Here is a 21,519-nt window from a genome sequence, read left to right as displayed (position 1 = left end):
ATCAAGGTGCTGACCGGTTCATGGCTGGTGAGTGTCCACTTTCTGGTTGATAGATGGGCGTCTTCTCCCATGGATGGCAGGAGGAGTGAGGTTGCTCTCTAGAGCCTCTTTTCTGAGGGCACTAATCCCATTCCTGAGGGCTCCACCCTCATGTCCTAATCACCTCCCAAAGACCCTACCTTCAAATATTATCACACGAGGATTAGGTTTCAACATATGAATTTTGTGGGGACACAAACATTCAGTCTATAGCATGTATCATGTGCTTGTTAAGCTACCTGTGAGCTCCAAAATGGCTAGGACCCTCTCCCAATTATTTTTGTATCCCCAGAGCCTAGAAAAGATCCTAGCATGCAATAAATGAGTGACTGAAACTTCTAAAATTACTGTATTGTCTGTAAAGGAAGCATAGTCACAATTCGTCACTTCAGTAAAATTCATATGAAATTGATATATAACTATACCATACATGAACTGATTTGATCACATTTGCAGAAGGTAGACTATAAACTTTTAAGGGCAAGAACCAAACAATATTATAAATTATTTTAAATTATATAAAATTACAAAAAATATGAAAATCCAACATCCCAATATCACGTTTGCTTTAGACTGTTTTTAACAAATAAAAACTTACAAATGGAAACCACCTTTTAGCCATTCCCAGATACCATCCATTGGCCTCTCTCCTAAGAGATGACCACCACCTTGAAGCTGGTGTGTGTCCATTCTATCGATATAGTCTCATTTTTACTATTTAAGAAAATACATCTATAAACAGTATTATTCTGCGTTTTAATACTTCAAGCCAACAATATCTAAATACACATATAATGTGAGCCACATGTGTAGTTTTAAATGTTATAGTAGGCACATTTTGAAAAATGGGAACAGGTAAATTTTAATGTTTTATTTAACCCAGTATAGCCAAAATATAATCATTTGAACATGTAATCAATATAAAAAATGTTACTAAGCTAATCAATATTCTTTAAAAAAAGTCTGGTACTAAGTCTTTGAAATCCTGCTGGTAGTTTATACATACCGGCACATCACAGTTCAGATGCTAAATTTAGATTTCATAAAATTTAAGTTGAAAAAATAGATTCCTAACCAAGTTGTTCCAAACATATTTAAAAGTTTTCCAATAACTGAAATCAGTTTTAAAATTTTAAATGAATTAAAATTAACAGTTCAGTTTTTCAGTCACAATAACCACATTTCGAGTGCTAATATCCACATAAGGCTAGCAGACACACCGTTGGGCAGTGCAGCTTGAAAAGATAACACAAATACTCACCATTCAGCATCTTTCTTTTGCCCACTACATTTTTTTTTTCTTCCTTTGCTATATCCTAAAACATAAGTGCACAGATGGACTGAATGGCACTGAATTTCAGGGCAGATGACAGTTTACATTTTTAAAAATTCATCTATCAATAAGTTTACTCAGTAAATATAAAAGAACTTTAAAAAAACCCTACTGCTTTCTATCTTTGTTTAAACAATGGGATAGTTAAACAAGATATACGTACTGATAAATAATGACGCGCTGCAATTAGCAAAGGCGCAGCTTTCGTACTAGGCTCTCCCAACCTTCCACCCCGCCCTCCACACGCACGCACACGTACACATGCACACGCGCGCGCACACAGACACGTACACAGACACGCGCGCGCCGACGACGATCCCGGAGCTGCGCTTTCCCTGCGCTCTCGGTCGGGCGCGCGCCTTCGGGCTCCGGGAGCCCCAGGCTGACCGAGACTCGGAGGGGCTACACGTCCCTTTTAAATGCTATTAGACCGGCTCCCAGTTCCCTCGAGGAGAAAGCGGAGAGGCAGGGGGTGGAAGCGAAAAGCAGCCCCGTTAAGTCCACTTGTCAGCAGCTCCACCTCAAGAAGCGACAGTGTGCGCCCCGCAAGCCAGCGCGTTCCTCGCAGGGACAATGCGAGGATCTGGAGGCGGCCTCCAGCCCGACATCGGCCCCATCCCGGCGCCGAGGTCGGGACGCGCGTTTCCCCCCGGCAGGCGCCCTCACAGACAGTCTGGGGCGTCAGTCAGCGGAACTGCTATCAGATCCCGTGGTGTTAGCTGCGGGACCTCCGGGACCCGAAAAATGCCAGGGCTTCTCCTCGGTCTGGGTTTCCCACAAAAACGTAGTCATACCAAAAACTTTTTCCACAGATACGAAAACAGCCCGAAACTGCTTTCCCACAAGCTCCCTCCCCTTCCCTCCTACTCCCGCCCCCCCGCGTTTTGTGCTTCGCCTCAGGAGTTGAGTAACCTCTTCGTATAAATTGCCAGCTCTGCAAAATTCAGTAGCTAAACACAGCCCAACTTCCCGGGAGAGACCAGAAGCCAGAAAACCTCGCAACCCCAACCACACGCCCCTGTTTTCGCCGTGTTTCACCCAAAAAAAAAAAAGGCCCGACCCGCCTCCGCGCCATGAATGCTGGGATAAGTAGTTCCCCTAAACCGCGAAGCGCTGGGTCAGATTGGAGCTCACGTTGGCTCCCCGGAAGAAAACTACAATTCCCGTGGTGCCATGCGACAGAGTGGAAGGGGCGGGACGGGCAAGGGCGCAACGCGCTTGCGCAGGTCGAGGGCCGGAGGGAGGCGGAGGCGCAGTGGTCCAACTGCTGAGGAGTCTCCTCCATGTGACAGTGAGCGGCGTCCCGGTTCCAGGCGACGCCAGATTCTGGTTCCCGACCCCAAGCCCCGTCCACTGTCCCGGCGCCAGCAGACACCGGCAGGCCGGGGGCCCGCGGTGTTGTCCGGAGGCCGCGGGCGCAGAGTGAGTAGCCGCCGCCGGGCAGGTGCCTGAGGGACAGCCTAGACCCCGACGTCTCCCGAGAGGCGAGCGGCGCGGCGAGCGGGGCTTCTGTCAGCGCGTCTCCGCGAGCGCGGGGACATGAACGGCTTCACGCCCGAAGACATGAGCCGCGGCGGGGACGCGGCCGTCGTCATGGCCGCCGTGGTCGCCGCTGCTGCCGCCGCCGCCGCCGCCTCGGCTGGGAACGGGGCCGGAGCGGGCGCCGGGGCCGAGGTGCCGGGCGCCGGTGGGGTCTCAGCAGCGGGGCCCCCGGGAGCGGCCGGGCCGGGCCCGGGGCAGCTGTGCTGTCTGCGCGAGGACGGCGAGCGGTGCGGCCGGGCGGCGGGCAACGCCAGCTTCAGCAAGAGGATCCAGAAGAGCATCTCCCAGAAGAAGGTGAAGATCGAGCTGGATAAGAGCGTAAGTGACGGCGGGACGGGCCTGCCCTGCGCGCCCCGCGGGCGCTTGGGGAGTGGAGCAGACGCGACGTCGGTGGGGTGCGGGGCCCCCAGACCTGGGCGCAGCGCGAGCCCGTTCCGGCGTCTCTAGTAGGAAGGAAACAACAATGTGCTGCAACTCGGCCCTCCGCCCGCAGCCGACAGGCTCGCGCGCCGCGGACCCGCGCCCGCGCGCGACCTCACCCGCGCCCTGCCTCCCCCTCCTCCTCCGCGGAGGCCGGGGCGCGAAACAAAGGGGGCGGCCGAGCAGAGGGCCCGGAGTAGCTGTCCTGCAGCCCGGCGGCTCCTTGTGGAACGGAGGCGCCTTCTTTGTTTTGCTGCCCGAGCCGGCACTCGGCCCCGGGGAGTAGCTCCCCCGGTCTGGACAGTGGAGTGCTGGTAGGGCCTGACGCCGCGGGCGACAAGGATCCCGTTCCCCGTCCCGCGGGCGCGGGTGCAGGGGACGCCTGGCTGCGAGCCGAGCGGCCGTGTCAGCATCCCGGGCAGCCGCTCCCAACGTGGGGAGCGCGCAGCCTCTGCGGTTTTGCCCTCCGTTTGGCAGCCATCAGGGTTTCTTTCTTCGTCCTTTCGCACGTTTGTTCTTTTGACCGTCGCTGAGGTTTTTAGAAACGGCCATTTCCACTTACCGGAGCTCTGGGCGACGGTAATAAATAACAAGATGCCAGAACCGGCACACATTGTGCATCTTTTTAGCTTGCCCTTAGCTTAGAGGTTAATTTAAAAGACTATTAGCTCAGTCCTCAATTGTTTGTTTTTTTTTAAGGAGTAACTGCTAATGTACGAAACCCGGTATTTCAGATGTTACGGTACAGCTCTCAGAACTATGTAATTAAAGTTTTCTGCCTATTCAGTTAGTTCCTCCGTCGTGTTCATGAGAAACTTTTCAGGTATACTTGAATAATTTCACATAGCTTTGGTTGGAAAAACGTATTACTGATAAATGCATTTATTTAATACGCAGAGAAGTTCATAGTTCAAATTTAAATTTAGGATGTGAAATCAGCAACTTATTTGTAAAAATGGATAGTTTTGTGCTCGATTATAATTTGAGTATTAAGTTAGCAAGGTTAGGAAGCATACATTACGGTATTTTAAAATGCTCTTTAAGTAGAGAAAATGCTATCAAATAGCAAAATTGTGAACAGCATCATTTTCCCCTTGTTAAAAAAAAAAAACAGCATGACTGAACTAATCTAGTTCACCATCGCTGCAATTTGATGACAGAATCCAGACGGTAGGAATTTCTCGTTCTTCTCTGTGTCTCGCTTCCCTTACTGGCACCTCTCCCCTTCCCACCCCCAATCTTCTTAACAATATTACCAGACATGGTAGGTTTTAACTGGGTTCAGGACTGGAGTAGAAAGAAACGTGCGTTGTCTTAACAATGGCCTGTTTGGACTTTTTATTTTTAATAATTCACTGTTACATATTTTTAATACATAGACACATTTTACGGCAATCATAAGTAGTCTGTGAAACTTTTCTGTTTCAGGCAAGGCATCTTTACATTTGTGATTATCATAAAAACTTAATTCAGAGCGTTCGAAACAGAAGAAAGAGAAAAGGGAGTGATGATGATGGAGGAGATTCACCTGTTCAAGATATTGATACTCCAGAGGTAGGTGAAAGTTTTCGTATGTTAAATGTAAATCTTAAGTCCTCCATTCTGAAAGTTTTATTTAAAAAATATGAACAAATTTTAAAAATACTTAAAACATTTGAAAAATCTGAAAATGAAAGCAAAATTAAATATGGCCAGTTAACATGCAGTTACACAGTTGGACTTGTTACAGTTTCAATTGACAACTCTTAGAGCTCTGTTGTCTTATAAGTTCTTTTTTTGGTCCCTGGTCTTTAATAATTATGCCCAAAAGATTGAAGTGTGTAATACATTTGTAGTTTTGATTATATAAAAGGCATTTTTAATAATGGAGTTAAGTTTTCATTGTGTTGAAATTGCATTGTTGTTATATATAACAAAGCTAAGTCTTTAACAAATGATATGTTAATTTTTTCCAGGTTGATTTATACCAATTACAGGTGAATACACTTAGGAGATACAAAAGACACTTCAAACTCCCAACCAGACCAGGACTTAATAAAGCACAGCTTGTGGAGGTATATATGAGTTTTAAGCTATTTAACCTTTAAATGAACCTGTTCATATAAAAAAGGGTCATTAAATGCTAATGACATTGTTAATGTAGCATATATAACAATACCTTTTATCAGGAGTTAGAAAAATCAAAGTAAAAAAAGCTATTGTGGAAGAAATGTTTGTCTACCACGTAGGAAATTCCTTTGTGTAATGACTACTCAATGGATTGTGTGCAGTTTTCTAAGCATCTTCCAATAATGACTTTCAGAAATAGTGAGTGAAAGGTTTTTTAATTCTCATTCTAGAAACCTGTTTATTTTAAAATTCTATTTGTTAAGTAAACATTTATTGAACACCTAATTGAGGCATAATAAAATAAATTAATAAACTTTGATGTCTTTGTTAGAATTTATTTTTTGAAGTTTTTGATGGAGTAAGTTTTACAGATAAGCCCCTAAACAGTATTCCCATACCTGGCTGATTTAACTATTTCAGAACTTGTCCTGGTTGATGTTAGTTTTATTTGAAGCACCCATGTTTTTACATCTAGAAGATGCAAAGACTTGTATCCAAGCTTTTACTTATAGTTTCTTGATATAGGACTTGTAGTACTTCAGTGAATTTTAAAAAATTGAGTGTGTTTGTGTTCTCAGGAAATAATAGAGCCAAGAAATCTGTACATCATATTAAGATATTTATAGATTTATATGTTTGTACTTCAATCATATTTAAAAGAAAAATGCTTAACCTATTCGACAGGATATAAGTAAATATATAAATAAGTTTTCTTATATTCTTCAGCTTGAATTTAGTAATCCAACATTTTCTAAAATGTGCATATTGAATAAGATAGAAGATGAGTAGAATGCTTTTTAACATTAAGGTCCGGTATATTAAGGCTTTAGCCAGAGCTGCATCTTTCCTTCTTGCCTAGGCAACAAAAATCTAATTTTTCTTTAAATTTGATTTAAAAGATCACATCCTTTTTGGATTGTATAGTACATTAATATTAACATAAATATAGATATTGCCTGCCATGATGAAACTATATTGATATATATACAGTTTACTAATCAAGTGAAGGTACCTTTGTTTTGGGACAAATGAGAACTGAAGAAATGATTATTTTAAATGTTACCTTTAAATGTATATATTTTTTAAATGGGGAAATCAAACTTGAAGTTTTTGATAATCTGATCTTCTTTTTAAAAAGTTAAATTATTTCTAGAGCTATTTTCTTTTTTAGAAATGAGAAATCCAAATAGTCACGAGTGTTATAACTTACTCAGAAATGCAGATATTTACAAATGATTCCAGAGTTGAGTGACTGTCCTCCTTAAGTCTCTTAATTATCTTTCTCTTTAAGAAGTTTTATCTTCTAGAATCTAAATATGCATATCAGCGCCCCAGTTTAGTCTATTATACTTCTATTCGTAGTTGCAGTGCACAGAATGAAAAGGCAAGAAAGCAGGTAAACATTCTTCAGTGGACATCCCTTTTTCCCTTCTCATTTTCCATCAATAATTTTTATTCAGAATAATTTTCAGGGAACCTTAACAAAAAATATTGCCCATGAATGAATGTAAGTTGTAGCAGACATATTTGTAAGATAATTCATGATTTGTTTCTATAGTACCAAAGCTTTTTCAACTTAATGTTTATCCTTTTTCCATAAGTAGACTAAACCATTATATGATGCATGTGGACTCCTACATTCTGTTCTGTTTCATTGATATTTGAAGTTTAAAAGTAAAACTACTTAAATCCTAATCTAGATCTCAGTTATAAAATTCAAAATAAGTAAAAGGAAATACACATCCTAATTAATGTATAGTTAATTGAGTGGGCCAAGGGATCCTTTGAAATCACACTATCTCTTGTTCACAATATCTCACTCTTATATGCTTTTCATCCTGTTGGTTCTTTGTTAAATTTAAATTTATTTTTAAAAGGAAATAGCTCTTACCATCACACATTTTCTTTTGATGACAGTATTTTTTACCTAGTTTATAAAATCTGTTAATATCTATAATTTAATTTCCTCAATTTTTTTTTTCTTTATAGATAGTTGGTTGCCACTTTAGGTCAATTCCAGTGAATGAAAAAGACACCTTAACATATTTCATCTACTCAGTGAAGAATGACAAGAACAAGTCAGATCTCAAGGTTGATAGTGGTGTTCACTAGGAGAGATGGAATTGAGAGTAAGACTTGGATGTTCATGTTAAGACTGCTTACTGCTTTTTCACATGTAGAAATGTTCCTTGTGTATTTTTTCTACAGAAGATTTTCTCTGGTTTTATTTTCTTTGTTTCTGAGTCTAATATTTAGTTGGAAACTCATGTAAAATGAGCTTTCCTAGATTAAAAAATATTTTAAATAAAGGTTATTACTATTATAGTTGCTTCAGTGTATTTATTTTGTGAAACTTGATTTTTATTTTAAACTGACTTTTATTTAGGGACCAGTATTAATTGAGATTTTAATGTGAAGATTATTTTGTTACCTTTTTTCTTTTTTTTAATTCTGAAGAACTAACAGAAGTAACAGATGTAGCACATTTGCTTTCTCTGGGACAGTCTGATTTGGAATTAAGGATATCCTAAATACTATTATTTTTTAAAGTGCTTTTTAGTACTAACAGGTTTGAAATATCAGGAAGAACAAATAGTTTAATGCCTGCCTCCTTCCAAAGAAGACGTGATGTGTCAGCAAAGGTAAACACAGTGCTGAAAATTGAAACCTGAACATAGAATTAAATAGTTTGTTGTTTCTTTAAATTTTGTTTTAGTGAAAAGGTATTTATATGGCACAAATATAGAAAGAACCTCTGCCCTGCCCCTTAATTTTCAGTCATGTTCTGTACTGTTTACACTGCAGATTAAAGCTAATAAATTGGAGAGATCTAGAAATCTAACAAGATCTTAAAATTTTGGTCATACATAGCTCTGACTTGAGTTCTATTTTATTTCCTTTTTATATTTCATTCTCTATCAGTTTTCTCTTAAATATTTTTAACCTCTGCTTTTCCTGAGATTGTATTATTTAACCAGGGTCTTAGAGTTACAAATCAAATTTATAGCTTGTGACATCAGAACAGAACAACAGTTTCAGTGAAGTGTTCTGAGATTGTGGTACAAATTTCAGGATGGAAATGGCCGAGACCATTAATGTAGCTCAGGATATCTCAAGGTTGACATTTGGGCCTGATAATTCTTTATTGTGGGAGGCTGTCCTTTGTGTTGTAGGTTTGGCAGACTCACCGGAGTCCACACACTAGAACCAGTAGAGCTCCAAAAGTGATAACCGAAAATATCTCTAGACATTGTCAAATGTCCCTGGTGGGGACAGAATCACCCCTGATTGGGAACTGCTATGTAGCCAAATTTAAAGAACATGCTGGTTCAAAAACAAAAAAAAAAGAGAACATACTGGTTCAATAGAAGGTGAGTCTTTGTATTTTTAACTGTTCTGAGTGTATTGACAGCTAGAAAATAATGGTGAACTCTAACGCTACTCGTCTTTGTTTTTGCTGTGACCATTTAAAGATTTACTTGCTACTTTATTGATGAGCCAGAGCTTGTAATAATTGGTATTACAGAAACCTCTGGTTTCCAGTACTCCAGAAATCTCCATGAGAAGTTTTTTTCTTAGCTGTATGAAGATGAACCACATAGCTACAAGATGTGGTGGTTTATTTGAAGAAAGTATTACCTCTATATATTTTTACCTAAATCTATAAAGACTTAGTTTTTCAATCGAAACTTGTCTGTAGGCTTATTTTTTCCTATAAAACCACACTCCATTCTTATGAAAAAAGCTTGAAATTATTTGCTGACATTAAAATGTATGTTTATGAATACAATGAATCAATGTTAGTTTCATAGAATTATGTGCATAAAATGTAGTTGTATAAAAAAGTGAAAAGAGTAAGAGTTGAGTGTTGATTATCCAGTGAAATTAAATCCTCGTTAGAGCAATTTAAAACATGAAAAATTGAGAACTTAAGAGCCTCCCCAAAGATGAGTGACTCAAGAAGCTGCAGTGTACAAGTTTTACATAAAAATTTTAATTCTTTGCTGTTGGGTTTTAAAAATTACGAGTTTAGTGGAAACCTTTTTACTTATCTATATCTGAACAAGAAAAAGTAAATCTCTATAAGTATATGGTTTACTTTTAATATTAGAGCACCAGGAAAAGAATCCAAGTTTGACTACCATTGGAGTAGAATGTGTAGCAGCAGCTCAAGAAATAAGTTATTTGGTAACTACCTTTTACTGGATAATTTAGCAAAAGGCTAAAAATTAATGTCTGAAATAAATTTCTTTAAGAAAGTAAGCTCTATTATTTCTACATAAAGTTTTTTATTTAATTGATGTTAGCCTTTAATACAATTTGGTAGTATTTAGTGTATTCACAATGTTGTGCAACCACCAGAGCTCTATTTTAAAAACTTTTCCTTACCCCATAGAAACACTGATAAGTAACTACTCCCAATTCCACCTCTTCCCATCCCCTGATAACCTCTAATCTTTCTGTTTCTATGGACTTGCCTATTATGGATATATCATGTAAAGGGAATCATACAGTACATGTCCTTTTGTTTCTGGATTTTTTTTGCTTTAATACTTTCAAGGTTTATCTAAATTGCAGCATATATTAGTACTTTTTGCTTTTTATGGCTGAATAACAGTCCATTGTGTGAATTTGTTTTTCCAGTCATCCATTGATTGGAAAATGTGTTTTTCACAATTTGTTTTTCCAATTTGTTTTTCCAATCACAATTGGAAAGTCACAATTTGTTTTTCCAATCATCCATTGATGGACATTTAGATATTTGGATTTCTACCTTTGGCTATTATGAATAATGCTGCTATAAACATTCGTGTACAAGTTTCTGTGTGGACATGTCTTCCTTTTTCTTGGATATATATCTAGGAGTGGAGTTGCTGAGTCACATGGTAATTCTGTAACATTTTGAGGAACCTCCAAACTTTTCCATAGTGGCTGTATCATTGTACAGTCCTAACAGCTGTTTCTCCAAATTGCTAATACTTGTATTTCCTTTTTTTTTTTTTTTTTTATTAAAGCCATCCTACTAGGTGCGAAGTGGTATCTCACTGTGGTTTTGATTCACATTTCTTTTCAGTTCCTTTGTTCATTTTTAAATTGGGTTGTTTTTGTCGTTGCTGAGTTGCAGGAGTTCTTTTTTTTTTTTGCGGTACGCGGGCCTCTCACTGTTGTGGCCTCTCCCGTTGCAGAGCACAAGCTCCACACGTGCAGGCTCAGCAGCCATGGCTCACGGGCCCAGCCTCTCCGCGGCATGTGGGATCTTCCCAGACCGGGGGCACGAACCTGTGTCCCCTGCATCGGCAGGTGGACTCTCAACCACTGCGCCACCAGGGAAGCCCCTGTAGGAGTTCTTTATTCTAGGTATTGATTCTACATCCAATATATGATTTAAAAATATTTTCTCCCATTCTGTAGATTGCCTTTTCACATTCTTGTTAATGTTCTTTGATGCATCAAAGTTTAAAATTTTTATTTAGTACAATTAATTTTTTTCTTTTGTTGCTTATACTTTTGGTGTCAAGCCTAAGAATCCATTGCCAAATCCAATGTTATAAAGATTAGCCCGTATGTTTTTTCTAGGTATTTTATAGTTTTAGCTCTTAAATTTAGGGCATTGACCCATTTTGAGTCAATTTTTGTATATGGAGTGAGGTAGAGTTCCAGCTTCATTCTTTTGAATGAGGTTATCCAGTTCCAGCAGTATTTGTTGAAGAGACTGTTTTTTCCCCACTGAATGGTCTTGGCACCTTTGTCAAAAATCAATTTGCCATAGATGTTTTGTTTTATTTCTATATTCTCAATTCTGTTCCTTTGGCCTATATTTCTATTAAGCCAGTACCATACACATTTGACTACTGTAGCCTTGTAGTAGGTTTTAAAATCAGAAGGTTTGAGTCCTCCCAGTTTGTTTTTCTTTTTCAGTATTGTTTAGGATATTTGGGGCCCCTTGCAGTTCCATATGAATTTGAGGATTGGCTTTTCTATTTCTGGGGAAAAAAAAAAAAAGACCATTAGAATTTTGATGAGGCTTGTACTGAATCTGTAGATCGCTTGACAGTTGCCATCTTAAAAATGTTAAGTATTTCAATCAGTGAACATGGATTATCTTTCCATTACTTTTAGGTCTTCTTTAATTTCTTTCTGTAATGTTTTGTAGTTTCCAATGTACAGGTCTTTCACCTCTTTGGTTAAATTTATTCATGATATTTTATCCTTTTTGATGTTATTATAAATGGAATTGTTTTATTAATATCTTTTTTTGGATTGTTCCTTACTGGTGTATAAAACACTGATTATTGTGTGTTGACCCTGCTGAATTCATTTATTAGCTCTAGTAGTATTTTTGTGGATTTTATGATATTTTCTATATATGGAATCATGTTCTCTTTAAATAGAGATAATTTTACTTCTTCCTTTTTAATTTGGATGCCTTTTATTTATTTTTCTTGCCAAATTGCTCTGACTAGGACTTACAGTACAATGTTGAGTAGTAGGGATGAAGACAGGCATCCTTGTCTTTTTCTTTATCTTATGAAGGCAGCTTTCAGTCTTTCACCATTGAGTATAATGTTAATTGTGGATATATCGTAAATGCTCTTTATTTTATTAAGGAAGTTTCCTTCTATTCTTAGTTTGCTGAGTTTTTTAATCATGAAAGGGTGTTGAATTTTGTCAAATACTTTTTCTATAACTATTGAAGTAATCATGTTTTCCTCCCCTTTGTTCTGTTAATTTAGTGTATTACATTGAATTGTTTTCTTTGGTTGAACCACCCTTGCATTCCTGGGATAAATATCACTTGGTTATGGTGTATAATCCTTTTAGTGTGCTGTTGGGTTTGGTTTGTTAGTATTTTGTTGAAGATTTTTACATCTATATTCATAAGGGATATTGTTCTATATTTTCTTCTGCTGTCTTTATCTGACTTTGTTATCAGGATAATGCTGGCCTCATTGAATGTGTTAGAAAGTGTTCTCTCTTTTTCTATTTTTTGGAAAAATTTGAATAAGAGTGATGTTAATTTATCTTTTATCTTTTTGAATTCGCTAGCAAAACCATCTGGTCCGGGACATTTCTTTGATGGAAAATTTTTGATTATTCATTCAATCTCTTTACTTATTATAGGGCAGTTGAGGTTTTCTATTTATTCTTGAGTCAGCTTTGGTAATTTTGTGTTTCTAGGAATTTGTCCATTTCATCTATTTTATTCAATTTGTCATACAATTGTTCATAGTGTTCTCTTATAATACTTTTAATTTCTGTAAGGTTGGTTGTAATGTCCCTGCTTTTATTTGTAATTTTAGTTATATGTACTTTCTCTCTCTCTTTTTTTTTTTTTAGTAGTCTAGCTGAGGGTTTGTCAATTTTGCTGATATTTTATTTGGTTTCATTGATTTTTTTTTTTTTTTTTTTTGGGCTGCATTGGGTCTTCATTGCGCATGGGCTTTCTCTAGTTGTGGTGAGTGGGGCTACTTTTCATTGCGCTGGGGAGGCTTCTCATTGCAGTGGCTTCTCTTGTTGTGGAGCACGGGCTCTAGGTGCGTGGGCTTCAGTATTTGTGGCACATGGGCTCAGTAGTTGTGGCTCGTGGGCTCTAGAGCGCAGGCTCAGTAGTTGTGGCATGCAGGCTTAGTTGCTCTGCAGCATATGGGATCTTCCCGGACCGGGGATTGAACCCGTGTCCCCTGCATTGGCAGGCGGATTCTTAACCACTGCACCACCAGGGAAGTCCCTCTAGTTTCTTAAGGTGCAAAGTTCAGTTGATTTGAGATCTTTCTTCTGTATTAATGTATATGTTTGCAGCTATAAATTTCTCTCTGAGTACTTCTTTTGCTGCATCCCATAAGTTTGGTATGTTTTATTTTTGTTTTCATTCATCTCAAAGTATTTTCTGACTTTCCTATTTCTTTCTTCTTTGACTCATTGGTTGTTAAGGATGCATTGTTTAATTTCCACATATTTGTGGATTTTCCTGTTTTTCTTCTGTTATTGATTTCTAGCTTCATTCCATTATGGTTAGAGAAGATAGTTTGTATGATTTCAATTTTTTTAATTTATGGAAAATTGTTTTATGGGCTAACAGACTATCCTGAAGAATGTTCCATGTGCACTTGAGAAGAATGTGTCTTCTGCTATTGTTGGGTGAAGTGTTCTGTATATGTCTGTTAGATCTAGATGGTTTAGAGTATTGTTCAAGTCCTCTGTTTCCTTTTTAATCTTCTGTCTAGATGTCTATCCATTATTTAAAGTAAAGTATTGAGACCTCTAACTATTATTGTAGAACTATTTCTCCTTTCAGTTCTGTCAGTGTTTCCTTCATATATTTTCTGGCTCTGTTGTTTGGTGCATATATATCTATAATTTTTATATCTTGTTGTGGATTGACCCTTTTAACTATAAAATGTCTTTCCTTGTCTCTTGTACAATTTTTTTAATCTAAAATCTGTATTGTCTGATATTTGTATAGCCATGCCAGCCAGCTCTCTTTTAGCTGCTGTTTTTATGGATTTACATAGTTTTGATAGCAAAATTCAGATTATGATCTAGGCAAGTGATGGTGGTTCAAAATAAATTTTTGTCATGTTATTGCTTATTTATTTAACTGGAGTTAGTTTAAAAGTGTCAAGAAATGTCTTATATGCATATATATATTTTTTAAGTGTGTGTACTGTTTACTATAGAATTTATTCTTTGGGGATTAGGATATTTCTTATATTTCTTTGTAGCTAAAAGCTGATACTATAAACTTTAGTTTACTATATGCATCATGTCCCAGTTGCATTTATAGTCTACATAGTCAACTATAGTTCTCAATCATATTAATTGCTACTAGATTATCATATATGTGTTTGTGTGTGTGTGTATTGTATGTGTGTGTATTCCCTTTAATGTATATTTAAAGTAGACATCAAGTCAGTTTTATACCCATAGTACCCAACAGACTTACGTTTTGACTTCTAAAACTCTGGAAATGGAGATCACATATACTTCTTTCGTTGAAAATTTACTATAGGTTTTTATTTGTAAAATTCTGAGAGTGTATTGGCTACATGTATGGCATGCATTTCTCTCCAGGTATACCACTATACCAAGTTGAGCACATTTTGGTGATACCATTCTATAGAAGTAAATTGAGGAAGCTAATTCAATGCTAATTTACTATACTTTTCTAATATCAGTTTCTCTTTAATTCTTTGACAGAAAAATTTAGGTTTAGGTGGTTAATGCAGTATGATTTAGAAATATATGAATTTGATGATTTTTTCCTTTTGGGAAAATTATTTTAAAGCCCATAGTATTTTACTGGTAAGATTATTTACATTTTAAAAGTACCTGTCATAATACTTTGCTAAGACAATTTATTATTGAAAGAACTCATGTATATTTCTGGGCAATTATAAGGAAGTTAAGGTTGCAGAATGAGCTGTGAATGTTCTTACCTGTCCTCTCCCTCTAAGAGTTGTTGCTCATTGTTTTGTTTCTCCATGTTGCTTCCAATTCTCTAATAATCCTTTAGGATTAGTACCTAATCCCAGCAAACAAAAATATTCAAGGAGTCCCTATGGATTATGATGAGGAAAAGAAAAATTTTATCAAGAAGAGATGAGCTATTAGTAAGTATTACTGTCAACTTTGTGCTCAGCACCATGGAATTCATAGTAAGAACAAGAATATAGAAAGTCAAAGATAAAAACACAGAAATTGTCATTCATTTAAGCATTTAACATATATGAGCTATCTGAAATGTACTTGTCGCATACAAGTAAAAGTTTGCTTTCCTAAAAAGGAAATAGATTATCTGATGCTATTAAATAAAGCAGTGGTTAAGACTCTAGATGCTAGAAGAAAACTGTCATATTCAAAACCTGGCTTTACTGCTCTGATAATGTAACTTAATATGAGCTACTTAATCTCTAAGCCTTGGCATTTTTGTCCATAGAACAGGGATTGTGATAGTACCTACCTCGTTCAGTTGAAACACAGTGTTTACCACAATAGTACATTTTTAATAAAAGCTTAGTTGTCTTGTAGCTAAAAGCTATTGAAAAAAATAAGGATCTATTCATTAAATGACTGAATGAGATGTTTGCTTTTAAAAACATATTGATCAAGTCAGAAAAGGTTGCATAGGTAAATTGTGTGAACATTCATGTTTTTATATTTATTTGGTAAAACATATTGACCAAGTCAGAAAAAGTTGTATAAGGTACATTGTGTGAACATTCACATTTTACATTTATTTGGTAATTTACATAAAAAACAGTGTGTGCTTCTATAATGCATTCATTTCTAAAAGAATGTAATGCAATTTGATATTACAAGTTATTTCCAGAAAGGAGAGAATATGAAGAATAGTCATAATCTATAAAATTCCATTTATTAAATATTTAGCTTTTTTCCAAATACTGTTTTTCTCATCATGTTTTGAGTGCAGTAATAAGGGAATATTTAGTAAAAAGCCATTGTTGAATTGCCTTGTTTTTTTCCTCCCTCAAAGAGAGACTATACCAAGTAGAAAATGTACTGGTGATTTTCTTTATTTACCTATTCTATGCACTGTTTCAGAAAGGATATAAGACTTCTGTTATTGTGTTAGTTTGACTTTAATACTTGTCAATTCAGTGAAGGAAAAAAAAGCTCAATCAAATCATATACTATGTTGATAAAACAATATATTTGAGTTTTTTTTAAAACAATTCCACTTCTTCATGCCTTTTTGTAGAAGTCATACTATTTGAAAACATGTTCTGATTTATGTTTTTGCAGCTTTTAAGAGGAACTGAATTCTGATTACCTCAAAATTGTTTTGTTTAGCCCAGTAACACCTATTGAACACTGAAACTGTTCTGGGTGTGGTCTCGAGAAACAGATCAGGGACCTCCAAGGATGTATTTCAGTGAAACAATGTCACTGTAACTCAAAATGGTTATCTCCTAGATTTACTACAAGTGTGGTGCTTCTCAAACGTTTCCCCACAGCAGTACTTTGTATAGCACCCTACACTTCTCCTTTGTAGCAGCAGGCTTCACATTTATAAATATTTGTAATGATTACAGTTTTGTTAGAATACAAGTTCCAAGAGGAGAAGTCCATCTTATTCATTACTACATCCCCAAATCTTAATAACAGCTGGCACTTAGCGAGTATCTAATAAATTTTTATAGCATGAAGGACTTTCTGAAATTAATTCTGTTGGCTACTCGTCAGTGCACACCTCCAAAGGTGTGGAGCATAGTCCAAAACTGCCTCTAACACCCAGAAAATATCTTTGAAGGCATCTGTTTTATTTACCTTTAAAATTCATGTGACTTTAAATTCTGATCCATTACATGTTTCTTTTAATGTGTTTTGTTATTCCCAAGAAAAATGGACACGTCAGGGGTATGTAGCATAGTTTTAAGGATACAACTATGTGAGTGTTTTGGAACTGGAACTGTCTTCAAAGTCTGTCTTGAGTTTTAGCAAATACCTTAAACTTGAGTTAGCATCTGAAAAGTGGGTTTAAGAATACTTATCTTGATGGTTTTGTGGTTTTTTAAGACAGCAAAATGCAAATGTGCTTAAAGTACTTGGCATACATAGTATATACTCAAATATTGGCTCCCTTTTCCCCCTCTTACTAGAAAACTTCTAGTTTCCCTTCCGAGAACCTCAATTTATCTCTGGTTCTTTTCATTAAGTATACATGATCTGTCAAGAACTGAAAGTGTTCTCCATCTTTGAGCCAGGGTTATGGCTCTTCCTCTGAGGGACAGAATTCTTTTACTGAGCACAGTGAACACCTTGTAGATGAAAATTTTCTAGTCAAAAATTTTAAACAATTTCCACAGAGAAAAATTAAATGGAATTTTTATTACTGCTAATTTAACACAAGTTTACTTAGGCAAGTAAGAATTTATAGAATCTGTGCTTTATTGCACTGCATAGGAACCAGAAATACAGCTACACTGTTAGAGTGTGGTTTGTGGGGAATTAAGAATGGTGTTGTCTGGAATACAGGATGATTCTCAGTGATTGTTGCAAGGAATCACGAAAGAGATCTTTGGTCCAAAGAAGACATCTCTGAAAGAGAGCAGAACATGAATTAAATCCAGCTGAAAGTTAAGATACATGTTAGACTTTTCTGAGCAAGAAATGGACGGTGATTTCCAGGATTTCAGATATGGCTATTCTTTTTAGGTGAATAAAGTACAAAGAGAGTGAGTGGGAGGACTTTTGCCACAAGAGCAGCAAAGACCAAGAAGGTAATCAATTCTTCTACTTTCCCCCATCTGCCATGGACATTATGCTGTCGTTTGTCTATAAAGAAAAGGAAAGATTGGGTGATTTCAAAACCTTACAAGCATACCAAAATATTCATTTCTCTGATATGGGTGGGGATAGGCCATGAAGTTTAAATCTACAGCTAAGAAACAGAAGATTAAAAATTGGTTGGGAAGTCAATAAGTAAATTTCTAGGTTTTATAGGGAAAGGTGAAATTTTGAGCTACTCAACTCTATCCACTCTTGTTGGAAAGATCACATAAGGTGATGTATAATAAAAATGCACGGTATAATATAAAATTGTGTATATGTGCAAGGTAGTATTATGATTATGGCTCATTAGAAATATACTTAGCATGCAATGTACAGCATGATGACTGTAGCTAACACTGTTGTATGATATATTTGAAAGTTGCTAAGAGAATAGATCCTACAGGTTATCACAAGGAAAAAAGATTTGTAACTATATGAGGTGATTCGTGTTAACTAAACTTATTATGGTAATCATTTCACAATACAGTTGACCCTTGAACAATGCAGCGGTAAGGGGTTCTGAGCCTCTGTGCAGTGGAAAATCCGTGCATAACTTTACAGTCAGTCCTCCATATCTGTGGTTCGACATCCGAGGATTCAACCAACCATAGATGGGATAGTACTGTGGTATGTATTATGTTTAGTGAAAGAAATTTACGGATAAGTGGACCCATGCAATTCAAACGTGTGTTGTTCAAGGGTCAGCTGTATATGTATATCAACTCATTGTGCTGTACACCTTAAACTTATACAGTGCTGTATTTAATTATATTCAATGCAACTGGCAAAGTAGAATGGCAAAATAAAATTTGTGTTTATAGGCAAAAAAAAAAAAGAAATATACTTAGATATTTGTTGCTACTGGGAAAACTGTAACCCAAACTCAGATAGAAATTATTTTCATATATCCATACTTCTAGCTCATCCATTAACAATGGATAATCACAAAATTATATCATAAAGTAAGTACATTTCAATAAATTAGTTTCAAGTCTTACAAAAAAGTAAACATGATATTTTAATATTAGATGGCGTTTCATTTATGTAGGAAAAGTTAAATCATTTTATGGAATCAGTTAACTTGAGCTCTTGATATCATTGTTTAATCAAGTGATTCTCAAATTTTATTTTGCATCAGAATCACTTGGAGGGTTTAAGCCATAATTGCTGTGCTTTCTCTCCATTGTTTCTGATTCAGTTGCTTTGGTCTGGGGCCCAGGGATGAACTACGTTTTTAACAAGAACTCAGGTAATGTTGAAGCTGCTGTTCTGGGAACCATACTTAAGAACCAACTGGCTTGGTAGAAAAAATACCCAGGCCAAATCAGAAGACCTGTGTTCTAGTCTCAGTGCTGATATTAGCTAGCTAAGTGGGATAGTGGTCATTTTACCTCTGTACACCTTTCTTTGATAAGATGGTTATATCTGCCCTTTCTAGCTCACAGATTTCTTAGAAAAATGAAAAATATGATGATATGTTGAAAGTAATTTGAAAAAGCTGATTTCAATATGAAGTAGCCAAGATCATAGTATTTGAGCTTCCTCAATAACCAGGAGATTATTTTAAAATCAAGAGCTATAAATATTTATTTATCTACCTTTGTATTATACTTAAAATACATCTACTTTCCAAGTCAGTGGACAGTCTCTATTCAGTTAATTTCTGGTTAACTCATACATAGAGCTAGAAAGTTTTTCTTTCACCATTACCAAACTTTTCCATCCAGTTACTTGATCTGTTTGGGATCTTTTATCTAAAGCCTTCTATTAGTTTTCAAATTAGTTTAAGATGTCAGCCTTGAAGGTGACTTCAGCTACCAGATTTTTTTGTGTGTGTGATTAAAAATCAGATAGGAAAATTAGAATTTAATAGATTGGAGTGTTATTAATTTCCTGTATCTCATTTAGTTTTACTAAAATCTGCCAGACTCGGTCTCTTAAATGAAAACATTCATTTCGGTACATATGGTGATGATCCTAAAAAATAGCTGAGATTTGAACAGGGTTTTACTGAAAAGGGTGATTAATTTTAGCACACTCATTATGAAGGTGTCTTAAAGAGTTGTTGTACATACACTTCACAGCAATATGTTTTGTGATTGCATTTCCTTACTTTGGGCAGCAGAGCAATTCACTGAAGTTGCAGTAACAGATCATCTCACATCCCTTCCCATCCCAGAAGTGATCCTGGATGTTTACATCAATCTTTGTCAGGTCAGCTACTCCTTCTGGAAGATTGTGACAGTTGCGATCTTTCAGTATCTTTCTGTAGCAAGAGAGGCGATTTGCAGGCATGGCTTGGACTCCTAGCAGCAAAGTTAGTCCAACGGTGACAGCAAGTACTATAAATTTCATTTTGGCTTTTGGCCCTGAGATAGAAGAAAAAACAAAATGTATCAGTGTTTATATGTTTGTTTGTTTGGTTTAAAGATGGAATTCATCTGAACATAAAGTCCTGCAGCATTCTCATAAACTCTTGAATAGAAAGAGTGGGCGTTGATTTTTTCTACTCTCTTTGAATGTCTCTCAAGTTTAGTTTTATGACCACCTACAATAAAAATCACTTAGAATATTTGTTAAAAATGACATGCCTGAGCTCCACAAAGAAATATTGAGTGAGAGTTATGTGAGGGAGGGGGAAGGGAGATAGTGGGAAGAGCCAGAATCTGTGTTTTTAAGGACCCAAAGTCATTTTTTTCAGTATATTCAGTAGAGAAAAACTGCTTTTTAAGGTGATAAAACTCAAGTAAATTTCTGGAACAAATAACATCATTGTGTACAGTGATTCTTGACCTTGCATATCCAACAACATTGTCCAAGAATCTGGGTCCAACCCTGACAGAAACAAAAAGCCCAGTTATCCTGACATTGACAGATTATATTCTATAGAGATATTTATAGTTAAGTTTTTAAAACTTTCAGAATTATTTTGGGGACCCATTTTTGTTGCATATTTTTAGTAATTGTGAACTCTTCTCCCACATGGGTTACATTTTAGCCTCAGTTGAAAACAGAGGCTTGAATTCCCCATAAGAGGCATTTGCCCTGTTCTTGAACACCTACTGTGATGGGAAACTCATTGTTGACTAAATCCATATATTCCACTGATACAGTTCTAACGTTTCCTTTACTGGAAAATATTTTTCTGTGGCTTCCACCCACCAGTTCTAGTTTGAACTCTTGGGGTCATACCGCAAGTCTAATTCCTCTTTCAGGAGATAACACTTTAAGTATCGTATCTGCATACAACTATAGAATATGCATTATCTATTGAATCAGGTTTTTCTGGCTTCCATGTTAAACATGAAGAAAATGGAGGCTCTTGTAGTAAAGGAAGACTAGCAAAATAGTTGGAGGAACCAGAATCAGACTCCACAGCCATTCAGATTTCATCTTGTTGGCAGGTGCTGAAGTGTCTTTCCTACCTCTGGAGTATTAAAAAGGGAGGAAGAGGGCTTCCCTGGTGGCGCAGTGGTTGAGAGTCCTCCTGTCAATGCAGGGGACACGAGTTCGTGCCCTGGCCCGGGAAGGTCCCACATGCCGCGGAGCGGCTGGGCCTGTGAGCCATGGCCGCTGGGCCTGTGCGTCTGGAGCCTGTGCTCCGCAGTGGGAGAGGCCACAGCGGTGAGGGGCCTGCGTACCGCAAAAAAAATAAAAAAAGGGAAGAAGACAGATATGTATATTGTACGATGAAAGAAAACAATATTGTTGAAAGGAAATTTTACTGTGAAGTTTTCAGTGATTAGATGCACCTCAAAGGTCAGTTATTTTAGGTAAGACAA

The 21,519-nt window shown here is 37.1% G+C and overlaps 2 protein-coding genes across 3 annotated transcripts; one reads left to right on the top strand and one right to left on the bottom strand.

Annotated features, from left to right (window-relative positions):
• The first annotated feature begins 2,622 nt into the window (after positions 1-2,622).
• Positions 2,623-7,766, top strand: SAP30 (Sin3A associated protein 30). Of its 2 annotated transcripts, XM_082657045.1 has the most exons (5): positions 2,623-3,232; positions 4,763-4,888; positions 5,290-5,388; positions 6,806-6,839; positions 7,433-7,571. In XM_082657045.1, exons 1-4 carry the CDS (start codon positions 2,912-2,914, stop codon positions 6,821-6,823), a joined length of 564 nt encoding a protein of 187 aa, XP_082513171.1. In that variant the 5' UTR covers positions 2,623-2,911; the 3' UTR covers positions 6,824-6,839; positions 7,433-7,571. The 2 variants fall into 2 exon arrangements, with proteins under 2 accessions (XP_082513171.1, XP_082513170.1); XM_082657044.1 differs by lacking the exon at positions 6,806-6,839 and having other exon boundaries at positions 7,433-7,766.
• Positions 7,767-17,304: 9,538 nt separating this feature from the next.
• On the bottom strand, positions 17,305-20,101 carry SCRG1 (stimulator of chondrogenesis 1). Its single transcript, XM_082656480.1, has 2 exons — positions 19,851-20,101; positions 17,305-17,503 (listed from the first exon to the last, which is right to left on the bottom strand). Exons 1-2 carry the CDS (start codon positions 20,090-20,092, stop codon positions 17,449-17,451), a joined length of 297 nt encoding a protein of 98 aa, XP_082512606.1. The 5' UTR covers positions 20,093-20,101; the 3' UTR covers positions 17,305-17,448.
• Between the last annotated feature and the right edge of the window lie 1,418 nt (positions 20,102-21,519).

This window comes from Grampus griseus (assembly GCF_964374135.1).
Source record: "Grampus griseus genome assembly, chromosome: 6".
NCBI classification, from domain to species: Eukaryota; Metazoa; Chordata; class Mammalia; order Artiodactyla; family Delphinidae; genus Grampus; species Grampus griseus.
This window is presented reverse-complemented; position numbering and strand designations above follow the sequence as displayed.

Bases quoted from the DNA above. Each gene is read 5' to 3' on its own strand.
- SCRG1 (XM_082656480.1), bottom strand. From the start codon at position 20,092: ATGAAATTTATAGTACTTGCTGTCACCGTTGGACTAACTTTGCTGCTA. The intron at 17,504-19,850 runs GTAAGGAAATGC...GCTCTCTTTCAG, and splicing joins GAATTGCTCTGCTGCCCAAA to AGATGTCTTCTTTGGACCAA.
- SAP30 (XM_082657044.1), top strand. From the start codon at position 2,912: ATGAACGGCTTCACGCCCGAAGACATGAGCCGCGGCGGGGACGCGGCC. The intron at 3,233-4,762 runs GTAAGTGACGGC...TTTCTGTTTCAG, and splicing joins AGATCGAGCTGGATAAGAGC to GCAAGGCATCTTTACATTTG. The intron at 4,889-5,289 runs GTAGGTGAAAGT...AATTTTTTCCAG, and splicing joins AAGATATTGATACTCCAGAG to GTTGATTTATACCAATTACA.